The 26,243-nt window shown below is 41.8% G+C and overlaps 2 protein-coding genes across 3 annotated transcripts in view; one reads left to right on the top strand and one right to left on the bottom strand.

Moving 5' to 3' along the window:
* LOC123952776 (centromere protein P) overlaps positions 1–26,243 on the bottom strand; it is a 240,106-nt gene that overhangs the window by 88,707 nt on the left and 125,156 nt on the right. The window lies entirely within an intron of this gene.
* On the top strand, positions 264–24,304 carry ASPN (asporin). The gene is made up of 8 exons (XM_046022250.1): positions 264–472; positions 7,693–7,965; positions 10,211–10,323; positions 14,610–14,823; positions 16,140–16,250; positions 19,979–20,072; positions 20,476–20,614; positions 22,803–24,304. Exons 2-8 carry the CDS (start codon positions 7,716–7,718, stop codon positions 22,998–23,000), a joined length of 1,119 nt encoding a protein of 372 aa, XP_045878206.1. The 5' UTR covers positions 264–472; positions 7,693–7,715; the 3' UTR covers positions 23,001–24,304.

The following is a 26,243-nucleotide window of genomic DNA, read 5'->3' as shown; positions in this document are numbered from 1 at the left end:
ACTGATACATTTTCTATCAGTAGATTTTTAAAATTTGTAATCTACCAGTATTTGCTCATCTAAGGATTTCATAAAGTAGTTTTTCAAATCAGGTATTTCTTGAATGACTCTGACTGCACTTTCAATGGCCAGTTGCCATGCATTATTAAACTCCCTTTTTTTCTTCAGAATCTTCCAGTAGACGTCTAGAGTTTAGCTAGAAGTCTTGGCTACGATACAAACAGTGATGGAAAACACATGAGCAGTAACAAGTTTTAATCTGGCCCCTCGGCACTACCATGGGCTAATCTGTGCAGGCAGCTTATTCCAGTGTCAGCCAGGGTGCAGCCACACCGCACTCGGCAGCGGCGTGCGCCTCGGTCCCCGACACCGTCTCACCTCGCCCTCAGCAGCACCTGGAGCAGCCAGACACGACGCAGAAGGAGTACATGCTGGGACCTGTGACCCACAGGGCTGACTCTCCTCTGACAAGGTATGTTTTCAGTCTCTTCTTCATGTACAGGGAGCAATTATTTCATAGTTGATACTAAGGGGACATTAACGTTATTAACGTCAGTGCTTGTGAAATACGTGATCAAGTTTATCTGCAGAATTCCTTAAAAATCAGGACTTAAATATGGAACATAAAATTACTCTAGCCTTTAAGTTTTGTATAGAATGGATTTATTTTCATGTAACTTTTACAGTTAAATGAAAACCTGTTATTATGCCTCACCATAAATGTTAACATGATTGATTTTAGAAATCATTTAAACAAAAATCTTTTGAGTTTGCTCTTTTAGGAAAATAACATGACCTTAAAATAATTAATGATAATGAAATTGGTGGATATCACAAAAACATTACATGAAACAGTAAATATTTCTTTCCAAATGTAAAACTATGATGTTTTCTGATGTGTTTCTAAAATATGAATTATTCAAACGTCAGTTTTACTTATACATTTGGATATTAACACTGTTTTTGAAAAATGCCTTCCTTATTCTTATGTAACAAGATAGCACTGGACAGTTAACATGGAGATGCATGTAATTCCAAGAAAGAACAGTTATCAGCAATACTTCAACTAGCTCCATATCTAATAGGGAAGATCAGAAATTTCTTTTCACAAAACTCCAGAGTCAGAATTTAAAATAAAGATTTCCCTTAAAAAAAAATAAAATAAAAAAATAAAAAATAAAAAAAAGATTTCCCTTATCTTCGTCCAAAGTAAATTTTTTTTAATCCAAAGTAAATTTTTAAATTAAATCTTAGATGAAAAGAAATTAAACAATGTAGTTGACATTCTACTCCCTCAGAATCTAAACAGAGCACAGCATTCCTTCTTGCTAGTGTGTTCAGAGATGTGGTAGCCACAAGCCGTAGCCACATGCTGAGGGTGAAACCTGATGGTCTGCCCCTCTCTAAGAATACAGTGTCGTTCTTTTCAATCCCACCAAGAACCACTGTGTTGTTTAGAAAAAAAAAAAAAAAAAAAAGGAAATACAAAGAAATCATAAGCCCACACACATGGGAAACTATCTGGATGTTTTAAATTTGTTTTTCGGTATTTTGCAACACAGTATGGTGGAAAGAAGCCATCTGTTTCCACCAGCTGCTCCACTACAGAAGAGTATCTGGGTACCTGAGGTTTGAGACAAAACACATTAACTTCATAAGCACTAGTCTTAGCGCACCACAGCGGACAGTGGAGAATGAAGAGGTAGGAGTGCTGTGTTTTTTAAGATGTCCTGAAAAACGAATGAAGGACAAAAACTCGTGTCAGAGGAAAGGCAGCCACAACTTCTTTATCAGATGCAATTTACAATTCTAGGGTAAAGTGAATTATTTCTCTAAGGACAGTGTGGTCTTAGAAGCATCAGTTTCCTTCCAAAAGGCACTCAAGTGTCCAAATGCATGTCTGGACATTGAACTTTTCCTTACTTGATCAAGTCCAGAGCGGAGCCTAGACTGTGCCTGGATCCAGCTCAGATGTTCTGTGAGTACACGACTACCTTCTGTCATATTTACAACTGACAACTACTACTAGCACTTGGGAACAAGTCAGCCAAGGGGAAGGGTCACCAGGCAGACCTTTAAGCATGGGATTTAAAAGCACAGTGACTTATTTTCCTAATAATAGTGTCTGAGAGGAAATACCATTTCACTTAGACAAATTTTCCATTCTAAGTTTGTGGAACATTTAAGTGGAAAATAAGAGTTTATGCAGATTCAGAGTCACTTCTTAGCTCCATTTCCAGTCCGGAGGACCTGGCCAAACCGCGTGCCCCGTCCTCTCTGAGGAGAGTCTGCTTACTGTCTGGAAGTCACTGTGGGATTGGGGCTGGCCTGGGGGGGTTGTGGGGGCGGGTGGCGATGCAGGAGTGAGGAGGCTGGCCTTGGCCCCTCTGCTGTCAAAGACAGCAGTAGCAGTGGGAGCAACGTCTCAGAGGCCCTTCCTGGCTCCAACGTGCCACAGTTTATTAATCACAGCAGTAGCAGTGAAACAATATTCCAGATATTATTCTGATTAAAGGAAACTTGAAACCAAAAAGTCCAAAGCTTTCCATGAGTAATAAATTCTGGCAAAACTGGTCTAAACTGGGGAAATACTGAGCCTTCCTGAGAACAAAACACAAACTTTTTTTTAAAGGTTTTAAAAATAGCACAATCTACCACCCAAACTTATCAAATAAGAGCTTAAGCCTAAATATTACTAAAACTAAAAAATTTAAAAATAAGACAAAAGTCACATCACTTTTAGTGAGAAGTAATACTCTAAATTCTTTCTGAATAACAGGAAAACACTGCTATATAGCGGTCCCTCCTGGACACCCCAATATTTTTCTACTGATAAAAAACTAGTCAGCCAGGTTAGGGCACAGTTGGGGCTTACTATCACTTGTACTTTCTCACCTCAGATGAAGGGTGTAAAGGGTGAATCCCTCATGGAATCAAGGCTCGCCTGACTTCGGTTTTTAAGGAGCCAGGATATAAAAGAATGCAGAGAGATCACATTAATCTTCTGTAGCTCACAGAAGTCAGAAGTAGCACGGAAAGAACATGCCAGAAGGCACTTTGGGTCTCCATATAAAGAATTTCCTATCCAGCACAGATGGACAATAGGGGAACCGGATACCCCTCGAGGGGCACTCGCTGGAGTCATGCCAGCAGAGAATAGACACTAACTGACCCAGCATGTTCCGGGGAGGCTCCAATACCTGGACAGAGTTTCACCTACGTGCCATTTCCTGACTCCGCAGGTCTCCTCCCTCACTTGCAGAGGAAGGGTCCAAGGAGGCACGAACAAGGGGTGCTGCCCTGTCAGCCAGCAACCAGAAAGTGTCCCAGGTACCACAGGCTTGCCCTAGCCCCAGAGCCCTCACCTCCTCCAGGGCAGGGGGCGGGGCACACTGGCTGATGGGTCTCTTGACCCGCGGGCTGGGCCGCAGCCCTGATGCCTGGCTTGCCCCTCTCCTTCAGCCTCGTGCGGCCCCCTCACTCGGCTGTCCGTCTCAGCTAGTCACACCTGATCCTTGCCTTCACTTGGCTCCGGGCTCTCCTGCGTCCTGGGGCAGGAGGAGCAAAGGCAAGTTCCCAGCCCCACTGCCAGGCCAGAGAAAGCCCAGAAGTGTTTGGAGCTCTACCATGTTCCTCTTTTTATGTGGATTTGTTAAGGTTCTATGGTTTTCTTATGTCTATAAGATATAGTACTTGTTACATAAATTCCTCTGGTCTAGACAGGGAACCTATAAGCCCCTGTATAGCTCTAAGTTTCTACAAGAAAATACTGAAACTCAACCAATTCAGTAATAACTCCTGATTAAACTCATCTCCCACGGACCAGGGCAACTGGGGGCAGGCCTTAGGAAACCACAGCCCCCAAAGATTCCCCAGGTGGGCGCTGAGTCTGACTCTTGAGGGAAGGGTGGATGAGAAACCTTTGATTGTACAGACTGTCTGATGCTACAGAAGTGGTGGGAAAAGGCAGAAGTATATAGAGGACCAGAGTAAATTGTGTCAGCAGACTGACACCTAAAATATTTAAAAACCAACATAATTTTAAAAATGGGCCCCTAGAAAGAGGAAAATAGTCCTTCACTCAGTAGCCTATTCTCTATTAGGTTTGCGTATTCTATTCCAACCTTTTCTCGTGTATGTATATTTTATAGAGAGCTTTACATCTGTTGGTCTCCAGCAGTAAACTGAGAGTGTGAGCAATAAACAGACCGTGGTGAAGAATTCTACCCTGCGAGATCACACACCTGGAGATCCCTCCAAGGTGCCGGCCACAGTGCCCGCAGTCAGCCGGCCTCCCTGCGGTTCAGCTCTGTATATCAACTTAGGCATGTGTTCAGTTTTTCCATGAATGCACCTGACATTCCAGCATTGGCTTTTACAACAAGCCCCTGCTTGGCTGAGAGTAGCGGATCAGGAGCTGTGGTTTTATTTTTTTTGAGGAGGGAAATGAGGGAGGGAAGAGGATGGGGTGGGGGGGAGGGAGGGGCCTCTGCGTCACAGAGTCTGCATCCTAACTGCGCCTGGTACACAGCAGGGCTCTGACACACCCCCTGGGAGACTGCAGCAACCTCCAGCAAGGGCAGAGCCGGGGGCAGCTGTGGCCACAGACGGCAGAGCTGCAGAGCAACAGTAAAGAATAAACTGGTACCGGGGACAAGCCTTGGTGCGACTAAGGACCATTCAGGGCTGAATTAGCCAGGGAATGGGAGTTCTGGAAGGTCAATGCAAAGCTGGGAACCAAGTACTAGAGCGCCAGGAACCACACAGATGCCTTAGGTCAAGATACATAGGGGATCCAAGCTGGGCAGGCTGCTGGGAAGCAGAAGTAACATGCCAGAGACAAAGCGGTAGTGGAAACGGAGCCCAGCTGAACTTAACAGGTGCCCGTGCCAGGGTTCCTGGGCGCTGGGGGACTAGACACAGAAATGGAACCTGCCCATCCCTGAGCCAGCCGACAGACACTGCTGGGCCTCACATGGCCAGCACAGGGTTTCTGCACCATAGGAATCTGACCACACCTGCCCTCCGAGCCCAGGCTGGGCATGCACCCCTCCTTGTGTAGACAGGTGCCAACAGCACTGTGTGTGGACTGGCTGGAGAAGAAAAGATGACAGAGTGTGCAGCTGAGGCCACTGGATTTCAGGATGCAAGAGTGTGCTCCCACATAGGTAGCAGAAGAAAATGCAGACAACAGGTTGGGAGCATGAGCTCCACCTTGGGGTCTAACTCTTCTGGTTATGTGGCTTTGGGGAAGCCGCTGAAGCTCTCTGCGGCCCCCATTCCTCCCGGTTAATGTGGGGGACATGTCTGGAATCAACTGAATTGACACTTCCATAAGGCGAGGACGAGGTGGGAGGCCAGGCAGATTCTGAAGTAAATTATTAAAATAAAAAAGTATTTGCCATTCTCAGCTATGTCCTGGTCTCGTCATAATTGAGCATGGGTTATCACAGAGAAATCTCACGTATCTAGCTGGGGACGTCCAGCCACCCACTGGACAAAGTGCTCGCATTGCCATTTGGATTTCAGAGTTAAATAATGCTAATTACCAGGTAGATAACTGATCATAGAATTTCCCCCCCCCACATTCCCCTGGGGATTAAAAGGCATAACACATATAATTGAGTACTTTGATTCATTTCTGATACCAAGCCCAGAAATACCAATGCCATGGAGAGAGGTTCAAGCTGATTTCTGGGTTCTGGGAACCTGTAAGGAGCTGGCACGGCTCAAGGATTTGGGGAGCCAGGTCTTCCTGAGGCTGGACCGACTGTGACAGCCTCTGGATGGCCTGTGTGGCTAAGGAGCTGTTGTGCTCAGGTCCAGCAAGGGAGTCCAGCTGGATTGCTGGGGATCTGGCTGAGGGACATCTAGGGAGAGTGTGCGTGCCCTCTGGTCAGAGCACAGCCTTACCAGTGGGCATCTGTTTGCCACCAACTGCACACCCCAAAGGGAAGACTGCGATAAATCTGCTGCAGATGATTTCAAAATGCTTTTAATTTTTGAAAATTACAAAGACTGTAGTTCGCGTCACAAGTGAAAGTTAAGACACACCTGCAGAAAGATTTGCCATCAGACGACAACAAATTTATGCTCAGAAGGTTCTGGATCATTCATTCCAGTTTTGTGTGGGCTTTAAAAATCGAACTGAAAACAACTCCGCCCCTCAAAGAAAGCAAACAAACAGAACTCAGCAGAAAGATGAACATGAAAAGAATAAGAAGTCTGGCCCTCAGATGCTCTGGATCAGGTATTAGACAATGGAACAGATTAAAAGGAGGAAATCCAAGTACGCTACGGAAAAAGTGACCAAGTCTGAAAGTGAGGCTAGTGGTGGGGAAGGGGGTTATTACAACCTCCAGATGTGAGGCTAAGGGGACATGTGGGTTTTACTTCGAAAGGGTCATAGGTATTAAGGATATGGGGAAGAGGGAGTCCGGTATGATAATCTGTTTTAGTTTTGTGGGTTTTTTTTTAAGATTTTATTTATTTATTTGACAGAGTTCATAGGTAGGCAGAGAGGCAGGCAGAGAAAGAGGAGGAAGCAGGCTCCCCGCTGAGCAGAGAGTCAAGGTCCCACGGTCCTGGGATCCAGCCCTGCATTGGGCTCCCTGCTCAGCACGAAGCCTGCTTCCCCCTCTTCCATTACTCCTGCTTGTGTTCCCTCTCTCACGATCTCTCTGTCAAATAAATAAAATCTTAAAAAAAAAAAAAAGCATCATTAGTTTCCTAAGTAGAACAATAGTACTGACTGGCTATTATAAAAGTTAAAAAAAAAAAAAAGACAATACATGTCATTCATGGTTCTACTACCCAGGATTATGAATTAGCTATATGTGTGCCAAGTTTTTGAGTGCTTGTAAGTATATTTTACATATAGATTTTTAATATTTGCTTTCTGTAATTCCAAAAATACAATGTTCTATAGGTTTAATTTTTTCAATTTTTGAAAGATTTTATTTATTTATTTGAGAGAGAGAAAGAAAGTGAGAGAGTGCAAGCAGGGGGGCAGAGGAAGAGGGAGAAGCAGACTCCCCACAGAGCAGGGGGCCTCATGCAGGACTTGATCCCAGAACCCTGTAATCATGACTTGACCCAAAGGCAGATGCTTAACCGAATGAGCCACACAGGGATCCCAATATTTGTAAACTGTGTAAATATTTTTAAAGTTCAAAGTATTTTACGGGATACATACCCTGTTTTATTTTACTATTTCACTTAAACCATTAGTTATCTTTAACTTTTTGCTATTATCTATAATTCTGCGGTGGACATCTTTATGCATATTAGAATCGTTTCCTGGGACTAGATTACAAAAAGAATTAGTGGATGAAAAAGATGTTTTTAAAACCTCCAATACATATTGCCAAACTGCTTTCCAAAAACTTTTTATAAAAAAAATTTTTTTTAGGGGCACCTGGGTGGCTCAGTGGGTTAAAGCCTCTGCCTTCGGCTTGGGTCGTGATCTTGGGGTCCTGGGATCGAGCCCCGCGTTGGGCTCTCTGTTCCGCAGAGAGCCTGCTTCCTCCTCTCTCTCTGCCTGCCTTTCTGCCTACTTGTGATCTCTGTCAAATAGATCATTTTTTTTTTCATAAATCACCCTAGCCATGGGTCAGAATAGCTCTGATTGTTGTTGTGCTCTTACTAGCTCTGATTTTGTTTGACTCAATCTCAGTGCCTCCTTGGTTCTAGGTTGGTCCCCTACACGAGACGACATGAAGGAGTGTGTGCTCCTAGCACTCTTGGCTTTATGCTCTGCTAAGCCCTTACCTCGCCCGTCATATGTGACGCTGAAGAACATGATGCTGAAGGACATGGAAGATGAAGTGGGTGGTGACCCTGATGATGACAACTCTCTTTTTCCAACAAGAGAGCCAATTAACCCCTTTTTCCCTTTCGATCTGTTCCCAACATGTCCATTTGGATGCCAGTGCTACTCACGAGTTGTACACTGTTCCGATCTAGGTAAGAACAAATGTCAACTTATTTTGGTGAAAATGTCATTCTGACAAAATTGAAAGGCTAGTAAGAGTCCTCACTGAAATTTCAAAAATCAGCTAATGGTAAAGCAATTTTTAAGTTCTTTGAAAATGTAACAAACCCAAAGTACATTGAAACTTATCTTAAAAACCCAGACAACCAAAGGAAAGCAATGGGAATTTCATATATAGAACATTTCCTTCTCTTCTTAAATTTGAATGAAAATGGTTCATTTTAATTTCCCTCAGAGAGAATGGACAGCACTAAGGTTCATTTCAGGATGTCAGCAGTCTGACAGTGTGCCTTCTAGTAACATTCTATAAGGATAAGATAAATTGCCCATCTACAGCAATAAACAGGTTATAGAGTTTGTGAAACCTCTAATCTAGACATTTTAAAGTCAATGCTCTTCGTTTTGAATGATTTAGGTTTAGAACTGTCGAGAAAAGAACTGACTGCGCTAAATCACTTTCTAAAGTCTTAAAATGCATAATTCTCTGCTGAGTATTTTTTCAAATATTTCTAATGAAGATGCTCCTGAATAGAGGGGTACACTCATACCCTGCTCAGGGAGAGGGTAAGATGGGAAATGCACACCAGGGTTCACTGTACTTGCCCATTTCCAGAAGAGGGGAAGGCTCACATGTGCCCCACTGTGGGAAGCCAAGGTGTGGCACACACCGGTCATGCGGTCCATACCTCACCTCTCCCGCGTGACCAAGACAATGAAAAGGGTCTGTAGTTCTGTCACTCTTTCTCCCTCAGAAAATTAATTTCTTTCCAGAGCTTCCAATTTCATCAGGGGTGGGGTGAGCAAGGTCAGTCCCAGTCTAAGCTACCCAGTGCTTTCTGCAGAGCCGCCCACTTCCTCCAAGACCTTCCACTTCACTTTCTAAGACCAAAATCATCTCCTGTCAAAACGGATACCTTGTTAACCTGCCAAGTGACTACCTTTCCCTTTTACTATCTATGGTCACTTCTAAAAAGAGTGAGTCATCGCTGTAAACTATGGAGGGAAACGTACTCAGGCCTACGGGGTGAAGTGCTGACATTCCCAGTATTTCGGTACTGAGCCCTCAAGTGGGGCTAAAATATACTGCTGCTCCCTAGGAGCAAGGATGGCCTCCCCAAGCACACTAACATCTGAGACTCCCTGTAAAATGCATTAAAGAAGAGGAGTTGATGGGTGAATGGTAAATATGGTAAAATACTGATGGTAGAAAGAGACTATGGGTTTTCACTGTCAAGTTTTCGACGTTTCTGTATGTTTGAACATTTCAATAACAAATGTCGGAGAAAAACAAGAAGGCCCCATGTTCGTCGAGCGTAACTAGTGTATAGCCTGTCTGAGGACAAGTATGGTGGGTATGTTTGGCCATCTAGGGAAAGCAAGAAAAGTAAGGAAGAAATGCACCATGTACAGCTCTTGGTAATTTCTTGCTCTTCTTTGTTTTTTTAATTTAAGAGGGGAAAAAACCATTAAGTCTTTAAGTAATTTAACATGAACTGAGTCCCTACATACACCGAGTACGTGATTCAGATGTCCCTTAACCTCACACAACAGACAGACAGACAGCTACCATCAAACCTGCGAGGAAGAGTGCGAACTGACAGGGGGTGTCAAAGCAATGGCTGGAAGAGACCCAGTGCTGAGGAGGGGAGGGTGTTAGCAAAGGTTACTGCACACCCAGACATCAACAGGGAGCGATGGATGAGTGTTTTTGTAACTCAAATAACGGACAGCTGAGTGAAGGAATTCATTATTAAAGGAAATACGTAGTAACATTTTAAAGAATGTACATGAAAATAAGATAATTTATTTTCTAAGCACAATTTTCGACATGTTGAGGCTTCTTAAAATGATCAAAACCTACAGGTTCCAATTCAGCCCTACAAGAGCCTGAGAAATGGCAAGACTGTCACTGCTCCTCAGGACGAGGGCTTCAGGTGCACCTCAGGGGCAGTCACCTCCCAGCAGTCATACTGGCACACCCTAATTTACCTCCTTATCTGTCACCTTGTGCAGATGAGCAGTGACAGCTAGACCCAGCTAGGCACCTTGCAAAAAATACCTGAGTTACTTGAAAAGGTCTGCAGGTCTTTCCAAAGAGCAATGTTTTTGCTGTTTCTCAATGGTAACCATGGATTTTAACAGATGTACATTTCTATCAAACTAGAAAACTCTTCTTTAGCTTATCATGTATGTGTAACATGTTCGGTTATTTCTCAGGTTTGTCCTCCGTTCCAAGCAACATTCCATTTGATACTCAAATGATTGACCTTCAAAACAATAAAATTAAGGAAATCAAAGAAAATGATTTTAAAGGACTCACTTCACTTTACGTAAGAATATATTCGTTTATATTTAAGTGAAACTTTCTATCATCGCTAAAAGGATTACTCATATTTTGTGTAAATAATTCTTACTTTTCTTTTTTTCCTTAAAGGTTTTATTTATTTGACAGAGAGAGAGATCACAAGGAGGCAGAACGGGGGGGGGGGGGGCGCGGGCGGCGGCGGCGTGGCACAGGTGGGCTCCCTGCTGAGCAGAGAGCCCGATGAGGGGCTCCATCCCAGGACCCTGAGATCATGACCTGAGCCGCAGGCAGAGGCTTAACCCACTGAGCTACCCAGGTGCCCCAACAAGTCTTACTTTTCTGTGTGTGAAGAATGACAAAAATCTCTGATACTGAGTAGTGTTCTAGTAATGAGAAATTACATTTGATTAATTTAATATAAGTGATTTTAACTGAAATGAAAGCCAGGTAAAAGGCAATGGGCTAAGAGTTTAAGTAAAAAAGTCCTAAAATGAGCTTATGACCTATTTAGGTAATCACAGTCACTACACTGTGATGATGATTATTAATAAGAACTCATTAGCATACAATTTAAGAAAATCCATAACCAAACCTGTTGGCTTATCTGAAGACACCACAAATCTCTGAATGCCGGACATGCATTATATCTACTTAATATATACTTGTATGGCGTTTTCCCCTAGAACTTTTTTCCCCAAGATTTTACTTATTTATTTGACACAGAGAGAGAGAGAGCGAGCGAGCACAAGCAGGGGAGCAGCAGGCAGGGGAGAAGCGGACTCCCCGCTGAGCAGAGAGCCCAATGTGGGGCTGAATCCCAGGACCCTGAGATCATGACCTGAGCCGAAGGAAGCTGCTTCATCAACTGAGCCACCCAGTAGTTCCTCCCCTAGAACTTTAAAAATGAAAACTAATTTTTCCTTACAATATTTATTAATATTTTCATTTTCCAAGGTTTAAAAGACTCATAGTTTTCTATGTAACACTTAGAGGCTCTAGATTTTAGCAAGTAAAATATCCAATTTATTTTGTAATTGGGTTTTAGAAGAGCCTGATTCCACACGTCCCAGCCACGGGGGTGTCCACTGTTCCCTTCCGTGTGGAGTTAGGGTGGGAGTGTGGAGGGCAGCAACACTCCCCTTCAAGGCTATGTTTGCACATTCTCGTGCTGGGCTGGAGGGCAGACACGTAAGGCCTGTCATGTCCAGGGCAGTTACAGCATTGAGAGGAGAAGGCAGAGATACCATGGCCACATCATTCTCTTTCAGCCACCTATGTAGGCCTGTTCTCCTCCTGTCCTCTTTCAGGACGCTCTGCCTTCCCATCACCCTCGGTCAGTGCGTGGACACTGATGACCCATCCTAGCAGGCAGGGAAAGGGGACTATTCGGTCCCATCATGCAAGCAGTTCATGTCTGCTGGATGAGCAAGGACACTGAGGCTGGCCATGTTCTAGGCACCACAAGAAATGCTCTTTCCTTAGGCTTTCTACCTATCCTCTTGGCAAAGCCACGCTGCCCTGTGCTGCCAGGTGTGGGCTCCCAGGGCCATGACTGGACAGCTTAGATTTGGTAAGGCTCAATAGATAATAAAGTTTCCATATTAAAAAAAGAGCGATTAGAAGAGCATATGTTTATCTAATAATGAGGCGTCACTTAAATATTAGGATAATGCCATGAAGAATCTGTCCAGTCCCTCCCACCATCAGACTATAGAAACTTCTGGAGAATGGCAAGGCCATTATTGACTCTCAGAAGTTGGAAATACAGCCTACAATGCTTCTGCCACTTCTTCAGCTTCATAACCACAGGAATGATTACTGTTGTACTCAACACCAACATCATAAACAGTTTCTAATTTGTCATATAATTTTATCACATTTTAGGAGTACCCAGGGACTTAGCCCACTTGGACTCCCATTATTCAATGGGAAATGAGTCTGAAAGGTGTCAGGAGCTGTGTTAGGCCTGCTTCTTTCCGGTCAGTTTTATGTGGCACTTGTTGGAGGGGTAATGAGTTCTGGAGTCAGGTGGGCCTAGGCTCAAACCTTGGCCCTACTAGAAGGAAGTGTTGGCCCAGTGGCCTGCCTCGCCAAGCCTGACTTTGCCCCATAACAGAGCTGTACCAACGCTGTGAGACTCACTCAGAGGAATGAATGCATGTAAGACGCCAGCACCCAGTGGCTCAGTGCTGCCAAGAGCCCTCGTACTTCCCGACTGCCTCAATGGGAAAGCACTTCTCATTGCATACTTTCTACCAGAATTGTGGGCATGCTGTCTATTTTAAAACATTTAATTATAATGTCATCTTGTATGGTACCTGTCCTTAAAGACAATCAAAACGTCTTTTAAATATTTTATCAATTCTCTGTTTTGGCTGGCTGTTTGGCCTTCTGGTTCTGACACAAAGGACAAGCCATCTTCAGGGAATGAGGGGGATCATTACCCACACGCCCAGTTCACGGTCAGCTGGCCACAGCCTTACTCATCAGGACGGCTTCTTGTCTGACCTCTGAAAGGCTACCCTTTCTCATCTTCTGTCCTTACCTATAGCCACACTGCCTGGGGCTCTGTGACCATCACTTCTGGAACAGCAGACACTCTGCTCACCCAGTCGGTGGGGGTCACCCGCAGGGGGCCTTCCATACAAACTCACTCCATCCTACGTTCCTCGCTCTGCCTTTTAGGCAGCTCGGGCAACTGCACATCCTAACAGGAGGATGCAAAGAATTCCCAGGCACGTGCTCCATCTGGGACCCCCCCAACCGTGGAGGCCTACAGCAAGCGCTCACCATGGCAGAACAAAGCGCAGAGGGCAGAGGAACTAGGCCAGACAGGACCCAGGTCACTCTTTGTCACCGGGTCCATTTCCTCAGTGCGAAAGGGAGAGAGATCATTTCTGCTAAGTTTATCACAGGGCTGATTGAGGGCTCACCAAGTTGTTACCCCACTCTTCCCCAAAGGAGAAGAGAACACACTTAGCTGGTGGCATACAGGAAAAAGGACATGTAACCAGGTCCTGTTCTCCTTCAGGTGAGACAGTACACCTGATGGAAAGATAAAAAAAGGGCCTACAGGGTGCCCAGCTAGCTCAGTCTGTGGACTGTCTGACTCTGGATCTAGGCCCAGGTCTTGATCTTGAGTCTGAGTACAGTTTCCAAGATGGGCTCCTCGCTGGCTGTGGAGCCTACTTTAAAAAAAAAAAAAAAAAAAAAGGCCTACAGGAAAGAGAATAATCAAGGGATTATAGCAGCCAAAGTGTCTGTATTTCTTCTGGGGAAGAACCATGACCATATTAAGTCTGTCTGGAAACATCGAGAAGGTTGGTGTAGAATGGGATTGGTGACGACATTCATAAATGGAATGACTCTAGAGCTGCTCTCTGAAAGAAGGTCCCAAGAAATGAAGCCCCGGCCACCGCCCTTGGGAAACATGGAGTAGTTCCCGCTGCCCAGCACACTGGGGAGCTCTCCACACGCCTCACAGGCTTGACTCCCGACAGTGCAGAGCCGGGCTGCTGTCTGGGCTTGGAGCTCCTCTGAGGCCGTGACCACAGGGCCCTGACAAGGGTCTGAGGTATTTCTCAGGATGCACTGCTGTCTCCCCAGTGTCTGAGATACGCCAGCATGTGGAAGGCACTTGGTAGCAGTTTACTCCTGCATGTCTCCAGTCCAGGAAAAATGCTTCACATTAGTAAACATGAAAGAAGTAAGGTTTTCAAAGTAGAGAAAATCATACAAAAATGTATTTCATGTGACTGAATAGATTTTCACTTTATTTTATTTGAGAGAGAAAGTGAGCAAGGGAGGGGAGGGGCAGAGAGAGAGAGAGAATCCTTAAGCAGATTTCCTACTGAGTGTAGAGCCTGACCCGGCCTGGAACCCATGACCCTGAGATCATGACCTGATCCAAAGCCAAGCCAACAGAGCCACCCAGGCACTCCCTGAATAGATTTTTAGATATAATACCATCGATTACTTCCATGAAAGGAAATGGGGTGCCGGGGATAGGGCTTAACTGCGCAAATATGTCACCTACTAAAAGATAAACCAAAGTTTCAAAACCACTGTTCCAACTCAGTAGTAAATATTTGTTTTAGCTTAGACTGTACCAGGGAATTATTTACACGGTTAATAAAGTATGTGAATGTCATAATTTCCATTGTTTTCCATAATTCCAGGGAATTATTTACATGGTTAATAAAGTATGTGAATGTCATAACTTCCATTGTTTTCCATAAGTTTTCCACTGCAGAATATTGGTAAATCAAATCCGTCTCATAATATTGTGTATCTCTTTATGGTTTAATCTAGGCTTTGATTCTGAACAACAACAAGCTAACAAAGATTCATCCAAAAGCTTTTCTAACCACAAAGAAGTTGAGAAGGCTCTATCTGTCGCACAATCAACTAACTGAAATACCATTTAACCTTCCCAAGACACTAGCAGAACTCAGAATTCATGATAACAAAGTTAAAAAAATACAAAAGGAGACATTCAAAGGAATGAATACTTTACATGTTCTAGGTAAGTTTATGCAAATAGATGAAACGTTTTGGAATTATATGCAATATGCAAAGAGAGGTCTTCATCATCAGCAAGAATGATTAAGACTGGTTATTTCCAAAATTAACTTTTTTAATCTAACAATCTCTAAGCCATTTATAAATCAAAGTATCAAACAAAATTTATAGCCCTTAAAGAAATACACCGTTTCTAACACATACTCTCAAGAATCCCCTTTGAAACACCTACAGTGGTTTCAATTTTCCGACTGGACCTAATCAGTAAAATCTGTTATTCATATTTAACATAAAGGTAGTATTTTTTTTAAAAAAAACGATAAGGGTATGCTTACACCAAAAACGGTAGTATTTTTAATGTGCTATATAAACCATTCAAATACAATGTACAAAATTAATTCAGAGATTATTTGAAATGTACATCTAATTTACATTATCTGCTTTAAGATTGCTAAGGAAATTTCTGTTGTACTTTATAAACTCCATCATATTTTACTTCTGGCATCTCCCTCTCCAATATTCACTCAAAATTTGTGATCAATATTCTCATTCACTTCCTCACTTACTTAGGTCAGCCAAATGCCTGGCCCTTACCAAACAGCCTCACTTACTGGCATCTCCCTAAGATTATATTTCTGTTCATCAAATAACAATTTCTAATTGACTTATAACTTTAAAAGCTTAGGTGACAAATAAATGTATACTGGAAAACACAACTGTTTTAAATTTTATGAAGGAGTATCTTTTTTTAGATGTAGTATTAATACAACAAAATATGCTCATGGTCAGAACAGAGTGATAACAAGTCATTGATTTAGAAATTCAAAGCAAAAATCTATTACCTATATTTTCTTTCTTTTTTTTTTTAAGATTTTATTTATTTACTTGACAGACAGAGATCACAAGTAGGCAGAGAGGCAGGCAGAGAGAGAGGGGTAAGCAGGCTCCCTGCTGAACAGAGAGCCCGATATGGGGCTTGATCCCAGGACCCTGAGATCATGACCTGAGCCGAAGGCACAGGCTTAACCCACTGAGCCACCCAGGCGCCCCTATTACCTATATTTTCTATAATAAATCTATTTTAGTATTAATCTACCATAATATAAGCATATTGTTACTTCAGCCTACATAATATGAAGCAGTCTTTTTCTGAGAGCAACAGAAAGGGGCACAGATAGACACAGAAATAAACACAGCTAGTGAAAAAGAGTGCAGGATAAAGCTTGAACTTCTTAGAATGTTCTTGGGATATCTGTGCCCACACCAAGTCTTCTTCATACAGAATAGATACATGCTAAATTATATCATTTGCCTCCGCAGAAATGAGTGCAAACCCTCTCGATAATAATGGGATCGAACCAGGGGCATTTGAAGGAGTGACAGTGTTCCATATCAGAATTGCAGAAGCAAAACTGACCTCAATTCCTAAAGGTTTGTATTTATTTAAGATAAAATACTTTTAAAAATTGTCACCTTTAAACGACCACTGTTGTAAACTGTATACATCGTCAAAACCCAAGGTGGTCAGAACACTTTTTATCAGTATGTCTGGTCAGGGTAGTGTGAAATTTGTTGTCTCCTCACACACATAAGAGCCATATATAGTGCTTTTTCTTTTTCCCAGTGTGAAACCAGAATCTTTTTGTTTCCCCAGTGAGAACAAACATTAAGAAATAATGAACTTTCTATTCCCTCTTCTTAACACTTACTATTCTATATCTGTCACTCTGTGGAGCACCTGCTAGAGGTGGACATTCTCTGGAGGAGAAGGCTGGGGAAGGTGCATGGGGCCAGAAGGCTCTGGCAGGGGTGGGCGGGCATCCTGTACCCATTTCTTCACTCGGGTGCTGTGCAGATTCAAGAGCCAGTGCACAGAAATGTCTGCGGATGGTGTCAGGCAGCTGGTGAATGCCATCTCCTGGTGTGATGGAGACTTGTTCTTTATGATGGGACCTGAAGCTGGTGCCTCAAAGTAAAGTGCTCCTTAAGTTTGCTCCTGGACAGTCTTCTAGCGTTCTGCCCCAAGCAACCAGTACGGCAGTGAGCTCCACCGACTCTCTTTTTTTGGGAACCATGCTCAGAGCCTGTCTCTCATCTCTGACGGGGATGCTCTCTCTCTGCTATGAGGATGACTTGAGTCAGAAATAACCCCAGTGATTAATCATATAGTTTCCTTTCGAACAGCTCTGTCCTTCAGGGGCCACAGGAAAAGCAGAGACTTTATTGAAACCTTTTTCTACTATTCACCTGATCCAGAAGATTAACAAAACAAATATCAACTCTTAAGTTAAAGGACACAGCAAAGCTGGTCTTAGAAATCAAGTGGTGATCTTTCACTTAGGAGAAAAATCATATAAAGTAAAAGTTGGAAAGACAATTTTTTTATACAGGAAAAATCAGTTTAATTCAGAACAACACAATTAAAAAGGCACCTTATTCAGCTTTCAATAAAGTAGGTGTTTTTCAATAAGAAACCTAAAATGATTTACTTCTCATCTTTCATATGCCACCAACAAAAATACACGCCACCTAACAATTTCCATACATAAAATGCTCTGACATGCTGACAGCAGATGACAGTGAAGGGCAGGCAGAGGGCAGGAGAGAAGGGTCAGGGAGGAGAAAGCCTGGGGCTCGCTGCTCCAGGCCTATGCCCACCAGCAGCCTCTCCTACCCTGCAACACATCCCGAGAGCAATTCCCTTCAAGTTTCAGTGTATCTGAAAAATGAAGGCTTAACTTCTCATGTTGTTTTCCAGATTTTTCCAAAGGCTTAAGGAACATATTACATCTTTAGAAATTAATTTATTGTTAATGAATTTATTTAAGGATTTTATTTATTTTTCAGAACGAGCAAGAGAGAATGCATAAGCAAGGATGAGGGGCAGACGCAGAAAGATAAGCAGGCTCCCCACCGAGCAGGAAGCCTAGATCCCAGAACGCAGGGAACATGACCTGAGCTGAAGGCAGACCCTTAACTGACTAAGCCACTCAGGCACCATTAACTTCAGAAATTTAAATTGGAATTAAATCTCTCAATTTATGTAACTGCTCTTTCAAGATCCCCATGACATTCAAAGGCCAGTGAAATTTTTTTGTTTTTCTCCTTTATTTGCTAAAATGAGAAGGCTGATGGCTGAAATCCAATCATCACCGCCCTGTGCAGCAGGATGAAATTAGGCAGAGGTCCAAAGGGTCCTGACCAGACCTGATATGTTAACACGAGGAGAGGTGAAACGTGCCCTCCTCCCAGGTCATTTGGAAAACTCTGCTACAGAGCAGCATGGCATGGAGGGGAGAAGACACCTGTTTGAACGTCAGAGTAGGAATAGAAGGAATAGAAGGATCTGTGCAAAAGCAGGCATGTGCTTGTTGGCCGTTGCTGAGCTCCCGCCCAGACTCTGGCTGTGCTTGTCACCCTGCAGGGTTTCTACTTTTCTCTTGGGTCATCCACTTTCTCCACGCCCTAGCAAAGGGGACAATCCCCTCAAGTTCTACAAACCCTCTTCTAAAAAGTTTCCCTGACTGCTCAACATATTCTACTACAGGCTAGAACATCTGTGATACTTTCTTAGTGACTTTTGTATGTGTGATGGATTTGCTCAATTGGTATGTCAGGTCTCTGAAGAGAGAACCTCCCCTCTGTTCTTTTCCATATTGGAGGATAGAGCTATTTCATCGTATAATTCAGCTCAACTAATCAGAATTCAAAAAATTAGAACCCTCTCGGTTTAGAACTGTTTTCCTGTTCTCTAGTTTTTTTTTCTTCTAAAATCCAAAGTAGACTCTGGAATCAACATAAATTCAGCCAGTAAAAGTACTGATATTTATAAGGATGCTTCAAATAGCTTCAACAGACTTAACCACTAATAAAGGAAGGAAATGTTTTCAGTAAGAGTTGCAAAAAAGAACACTTTTCCCAGCTAGCTAGAACCTATGGTTTACAAACAATACACTTTATACACACACCCCTAATAAAATGAGGTGTGATTTAATTTTCAGGTTAATCTAGGGAGGGTAGGGAGGGCTGGGGTCAGAACATGCAGGGGTGAGAAGAGAAGATGCCCATGTTCATAGGGTACCTGGCATGTGCCAGGTTACCCTGTAGATGCTTCTCTTTATACAGAAACTACTACTAATTGAAGAGAATAAATACTTCAATAGATCCAATATATCAAACAGAGTAAAAACCCATGTGTTCATAAAAATACTAAAAAAGTTTCACTGGTTACCTCTTAATTAAAAGAAGCAAGCATTTATGCTGCCTTTTCTGTAAAAACTGTATTGCACAGTGACTAAATAATTGATGAAGGAAAATTCCTTAGATATCAATCCTACTGATAAATGTATTAAGCATGACAAAATCAGAAAATCACCATTTTCACATTCCTAATGAAATAATAAATCCTATAGCACTCATCAACGAATGCTAAGACCATAAGGTGAAAGACTGATCTGAGTTTAATCCAGTCTCTCTACATATAAGCACTAGCTTTTAAGAAATGACTAAGACAAACAGTATGTGGAAGCCTTGGTCCAATCCACAAATGAGTTATCTCAAATCAATATCTGAAAGAAATCAATGCAAAACAGGGAAAAAAAAGGAAGATATATTTAATAGTAAAAGAAATTTTAAGAGCTGGGAGAACCCAATGCATTCTGTAAACTTCTATTTGGACTCTTACCTGAACAAATCAACTGTAAAATGTATTGGAGATCACTGGGGAAAGGAATATCCCGTGAACATGAAGAATTCCTGCGACTTCCGTTAGCTTCCAGTTATGCAGAAACAAAGAGGACCTGATGAGTTCAGGACATCTGGTGAGGCCTTTACTGGTGAAAAGACATTATGTATGGAATTCGATTTTTAATACTCCAGCAAAAACAAGTGAATGAAGAAAAACAAATCAATGAACAAGCCAGTCACAGACAACTAATGTGGTGGATGAAAGACACATGGGAAACTGGACCCTGCAGTGTGGTGGCTCATGACACTAGCTTCTATTTCTGTGTGAAATTTTCCATAATCAAAAGTTGAAAAAAAAGCAGATCCCTAAAGGACTGCTTAAGTCTATTGAGTGAAACTTAACAAGTACATGAAAGATCAGTGGGGCTTGGCTTTATTGCACCTAACACGGGTATTTCCTTTCTTACCCCTAGATCTGCCATCGACTTTACTGGAGCTTCATGTAGACTATAACAAAATTTCAACTGTGGAACTTGAGGATTTTAAACGATACAAAGACCTGCAAAGGTAAAAACCCTCCAAACCCCAACTCAGAAGTGGTAGGGATGTGATGGAAATACTAATGAGACCCCTGGAGAAACAGAGAGAGCTAATCAAGACTGTCACTGTCGTGAAGATAAAACGAACAGGGACATCTATATCTTACTCTGTCTTGGGGGTGGTAGAGGGACACCAAGTGAAATGAGGAAAAGAACTTTTCAGATGCCCTTTGGTTGCTGTAGGTTAGCTACAGAGTAGCTGTATTTTAGCTATCACACCCTAAAATGGGTTATGATGTGCAACCAGGAAGAACCTTTCTCTGAAAAGAGACGCAAATGGCTTGGGCTTCTGTTTCCCACTCAGCTGTGGTGTTTTCAGCTAACCATCACAATGTCTGCCTAAGAATTGATCCATTTTATGCCATTTTTAGGCTGGGCCTAGGAAACAACAGAATCACAGACATTGAAAATGGAAGTTTTGCTAACATACCACGAGTAAGAGAAATACACTTGGAAAACAACAAACTAAAAAAAATCCCTCCGGGATTACCAGAGTTGAAATACCTCCAGGTAAACCATTCTTCCACTTGTTTTTTGTACATATTAGTACTTTCCTTTGTTGCTGTGGGATGTATGAGTATCTGAAGCAAACCATGCAAGCAAGCAGCAAGGGTAACTGATTTGTAACAACTCTGCAGGTTGCCTGAGGCATTAAGATACGGCTACTAAGCAGACATTAGCTAACGTGCTCAGGTATCCCTTTCCATCCTCCAGTTTCTCCTATTGCTGAAGCTGGTAGCAGAGTTACTGACCAGGCTAATTTCAAGTTTCGGGGGTGGCAGGGGCTATGTAAAGGCAGGACTGGGCAGGAGGAATCCGAGGAGGATCGTACATGCTTTCATTCTGGAAACGTTTCACGAAGAGCATGCGGACAAGGTCCCAGGTATTTTCATTATCAGTGCAGTGCTAGATAAGAAGTGGGTATGATTTTTAAAAACTGAAGCCAGAATACATAATCAGAAGTCAGTATTTGGGGCATTATGGGTTCCCCTTTCTTCTTCTTCAGTGCTTTTGTTTGAATCTGTCAAAACCTGACCAGGTCCGAAGGGCCCCAGAATCCTTGGAGCATCTGATAAAGTCTTAGATCCTCCCAAGAACAAAAAATGAACACTATACGTTGTGCACAGATTTAGGAGTTTCACAAATCTCCTCGATTTTTATCTATGTTCCTCACGTTAAGAATTCCTACTTAATCCCAATTCACCTTAGTCCACTTTTCCTCATGTGCTTTTCTTGACTTACAACATTCTGATCTTCCAAGAAGCAAAAACACATTGAGAATAAAACTGGGCCTTGTTTCTTCCTGATTTATCTTTAAATAAGTTTTGTCATAAAAAAAAAGTTTTGTCCACTACACAGATTTGAGATAAAGCCATCAAAACGGATGTAGTATATGCAGATGGCTGTGAGTTTTACTTTTTTTCCCAAGTGCTGCATTTAAATGTCTAACCACTGAGCATAACCTGAGTCTTTCCCTTCTCAAGCCATTCCCAATTTGCGTTCTTTAATAAGTAAAGAATTTACCCTGATTCCGACTTCTGGCTGCTTTTAAGTCTACCCATACTCTTACTAGCATTCCTTTTTTTTTTTTTTAATGAATAGAATCAAAACACACACAAAAAAGCAGAATTATAAAGGAGAACACGAGTCATAAGGGTACAATTCAGCAAATGTCCACAAAGCGAGTATGCCGACATCCAGCACTGTTTCCCAGTGAGGTCAACGCTGTGGAAAACTACAACTTGCACTGACCACGAACGGCTGGGAACCACGCATGAACCATACAAAGCACCTATCACAAAATCCCCAACCCTGATAGATGGCACAGGGGGCCCCAACACCAAACTTAAAGGTTTTAGCAATGCCCAGATTTCTCATGACTGGCTCAGATCAATCTCACCAAAACTTAAAGGCACAATCTAGAAGTAATGACAGCCAGAACTGATACCTTAGCCTCATCTGCAAAAGGCTTCTACCCTTTCATCTGCCAAAATGCTATCAGCAGACTGCACTTACTTCTCATTAGTCTCAATTGCCAAAAAGACCAAAGAAGAATTAAAGCGAAAGGAGCGAAGTCCCCACACTATTCATTCTTTCTGAATAATAATGCAAAAGACATTTACAGTTTATAAAACCGTATTTTGTCCATTGGTGCAAATAAAGATCTGACTGTTGATCCTGTATTACGCATATGTATTCAAGCTGTTAACAGACATATTTTTCTGTAAAGCAGCTTAAAAGAAAGCAGCTCTACTCTTCCTCACCTTGATCACAAAAAATGCCAGCTAACAATTCATATTCACAAGCCTAATCTTGGGAGCATTCAACTTCATTCTTCTGCTCATTTCTAGTACTTTTAAAACACAGTATCATCAACATGCAATGTAGTAAGCACACGCACACACACCGCTACCTAGGTAAGAGAAGAGGAGGAGGGAGGCATGTGCTGACGGGCAGTGTGCTCGGGGCCGTCGCGGGAGCCGCACCGCACACACGGAACAGTTCTGTGTATCACACAAGATCCCGAGGGGATGTAATCAATACTTAACAGGCATAAACAAGTATATATATTTTAAATGAAATACATTCAAATAAATGTGAAATAAATGGACAAATAAGCCCATGAAAAAATGTGGACTACAAAAAGAACATCTTCATTTTACACTGATTGTGTACTTTCTTTCTCCTACTGCCACAGATCATCTTCCTCCACTCTAATTCAATCACAAAAGTGGGAGTGAATGACTTCTGCCCAACTGTACCGAAGATGAAGAAATCTTTATATAGTGCGATAAGTTTATCCAACAACCCAGTGAGGTACTGGGAAATGCAGCCTGCAGCTTTCCGTTGTGTTGTGAGCAGAATGAGTGTTCAGCTCGGGAACTTCAGAAAGTAGTTATTAGTATTATCCATTTACTATAAAATTAAAAAATTATTACATTTGGAATACTTGAACTCTATTAAAAATGGTGGTATTATGCAAACAAGCAAAAGCTATTCCTAAATGGTAAGTCCACTGACTTACTTTATGACAAAAAATTTCAACAGAATTTTGCAAAACTATTGCTCCATCAGGATTAAGAGAAACACGCATCTACTGCAGTTTCCTTTTGTATACAAATGGATTCTGCGCAAATCTTATGCTTGAACATTCTTTTCTTAGTAACAAAACACACACACAAAAAAACCACATTCAGTATTTAACACTTTGTTATCAAGTGGATTTTAAAAAGAACTGTACTGTAATTGGAATGCTTGACTTAGAAAAATTTGTGTTCTTTCATTTGCTGTTAGCAAACCCAAACTGACAAGAATGGTTACATGAAGAGCACATTATACTATTCTTATTCTTTAATAACTCGGATAGTACTGTAATGTTTCTGTTAATGTTGAAGTATGATTTCATATAATCTTATTCAAATTCTCATATCTTAGAGCTTTACTGTCTTTATGTTTAACTCCTGATAATAAGGTCTTCTGTGTTTATTAGCAACTTGACCGATGCTATTCATAGCATCTGGTTTCAGACTATAGCATATGCTTTTTAATTTAATTATTACCTGATTATAAAACCTCTATAAAAATACATAGTGAGTGTTTATATAAAATCTGTAATTCACATTCTTTATTATCTCAGTTATTATAACTTTCAACAGTACATCAATTGTTAGGTCATAGGACAATGTCACCTCAAAGCTAAGGAGTACTTTCAAGATATCCCTTGTAAGACCTTGGCTGGAAGAGCTGGACTCTGTCCCATTCTACACAAACTGTTTACTCAAATATGACAAACTAAACAACTCTGAAAACACAGCTGGTATAACTGAACAGGCAGAGTCCTAAACAAAACACAAAGAAACTAAAGGTCTGTGCAAAAGCTAAGCATACCCTATGTATTTTTTATTTACATTCAACACAGGCAAAGCTAGAAAATTTAAAAAAAAAATTAAAATATTGGCTTGAAGTAAAATATTTGTGCTTTGGTTTAATTTTTATTCTCCCATCCAGGAACATACACATTTTTCAGAAACCTCTAACTTATTTATAACACTTTTAGCACAGTATTAATGCTTTCTCATAGGAACATTACTGAAATAATCACCTTTATCTTAAACTACCACAAAAACTAAATTTTAAATCATTTTGAGGGTAGTAGAAAAATATTCCATATATGATGTAGGGTGAAGGGTTTGGCCATCCAGGTCAGCAATGGGTAAACAGGTATAGGTCTTGTTCTTCCTAGTGAGGGCCCCCAACTCTGGCACTGCTGGCACCCCAGGGTGCATTGTTTTAAGGCTGGGATGGGGGATAGACTGTCCTTTCTTTTGCAGAAGGTCTCTGCCCACAAAACGCCAGGAGCACCTGCACCCCCACTCCCACAGTGCGTCACCCAACAATGTCTGCAGACATTGCCAGTGTGGGGGGTGCAAGTGGTGAGGGCAGGGTCTCATGGAGCTGGGGGAGAACAATGCTCTCAGGACATTTACTTAATTTCTAATTCTGACCTAAGTTTGGAAACTTGGAGCAAAAAAATTACTTTGTTTTGTAAAACTATAGAGACAAGATCAAAGTGTGATTAATATACTAGTAAAAGGCGAAAGATTTATGCGATCTGAAGAGAAACCAGAGCATGTGATTAATATACTAGAAGGTGGACTGCCGGAGTGACTCAGTTGGTTGAGGATCCCAACTCCTGCTCTCAGGAGTGTAAATTCAAGCCCCGCATTCAGCCCCATGCTGGGCGTGGAGCCTAATTTAAAAAACAAAACAGATAAAAATAAAATAAAGAATAAAAGTTAACCACCAGTAGTGATATGACAGAATGAGCCCAGGGATGCCAAGCTTTGAGTTGCAAGAACAAGACCAGAAATCCTATTCCCTTTACCATCCTGGTAAGTCACAATCTTAGAGTCTGTCTCATCTACAAAGGGTAGTGGTGACAATACTCATCAGTTAGGTTGCCATGAGGACTGAATGACAAATTATATGTGAATTTTCACAGAATGAGAACGAATAGTACTAAAACTTGCCTGGTACCGCAGAAGATTTGGAATAGCCAAAGCTATCTTGAGAAAGAGCAAAGCTGGAGGTGTCATAATCCTGTATTTCAAGGTATCCTACAAAGCTATACAATCAAAAGTATGGTGCCGGCACACAAACAGACCCATAGATCCATGGAATAAAATAGGAGCCCGGAAATAAAGCCATGCTCGGGGCGCCTGGGTGGCTCAATGGGTTAACAAGCCTCTGCCTTCAGCTCAGGTCATGGTCTCAGGGTTCTGGGATCAAGCTCCTGCATGGGGCTCTCAGCTCATCAGGGAGCCTCCTTCCCCCCTCTCTCTGCCTGCCTCTCAGCTTACTTGTTATCTCTCTCTCTGTAATCTCTTGAAATCTTTCTCTCTTACTCTGTCAAATAAATAAAATCTTTAAAAAATAAATAAAGCAATGCTTGTATGATCAATTACCCTACAACAAAAGAGACACAAATATACAACAGGGAAAAGACAGTCTCTTCAATAAACAGTGCTGGAAAAACCGGATGGCTACATGCAAAAGAATGAAATTGGCCCACTTTCTTACAGCACATACAAAAATAAAGTAAAAATGGATTAAAAGCCTAAACATGAGACCGGAAACCATAAAATTCCTGAAAGAAAATACAGGCAGTAGTATTTTGAACACTGGCCACAGCAACATATTTATAGATATGTCTCCTGAGGCAAGGGAAACAAAGGCAAAAATAAAGTCTTGGGACTACATCAAAATAAAAAACTCTGCATACCAAAGGAAGCCATAAAAAATTTTCAGAAAAAGGCAATCTACCGAATGGGAGGAGATATTTGCAAATGACATATCTGATAAAGGGTTAGTACCCAAAATATATAAAGATTTTATCCACTAATTCCTCTACTGAGTATTTACCCAAAGGAAATGAAAACACTGATTTGTAAAGATATATGCACCCCCATGTTTACTGCAGCATTATTTACAACAGCCAGGATATGGAAGCCACCCACGTGTCCAACAGATGAGAGGATAAAGAAGATGTGTATATATACAATGGAGTATCAGCCATAAAAAAGAATTAAATTGTACAACTAGTGACAACATGGATAGGGTATTACACTAAGTAAAATAA

This window comes from Meles meles, chromosome 11 (genome assembly GCF_922984935.1).
Source record: "Meles meles chromosome 11, mMelMel3.1 paternal haplotype, whole genome shotgun sequence".
NCBI lineage: Eukaryota > Metazoa > Chordata > Mammalia > Carnivora > Mustelidae > Meles > Meles meles.
The sequence above is the reverse complement of the archived record's forward strand: the minus strand, read 5'-3'. Positions and strand labels throughout refer to the sequence as shown.

What these genes read in the sequence shown, in the direction of transcription:
- ASPN (XM_046022250.1), top strand. Translation starts at nt 7,716, where the DNA reads ATGAAGGAGTGTGTGCTCCTAGCACTCTTGGCTTTATGCTCTGCTAAG. An exon ending in GAATACTTTACATGTTCTAG is followed by an intron (nt 14,824 to 16,139) that starts GTAAGTTTATGC and finishes TTGCCTCCGCAG; the next exon opens with AAATGAGTGCAAACCCTCTC. An exon ending in ACTGACCTCAATTCCTAAAG is followed by an intron (nt 16,251 to 19,978) that starts GTTTGTATTTAT and finishes TCTTACCCCTAG; the next exon opens with ATCTGCCATCGACTTTACTG.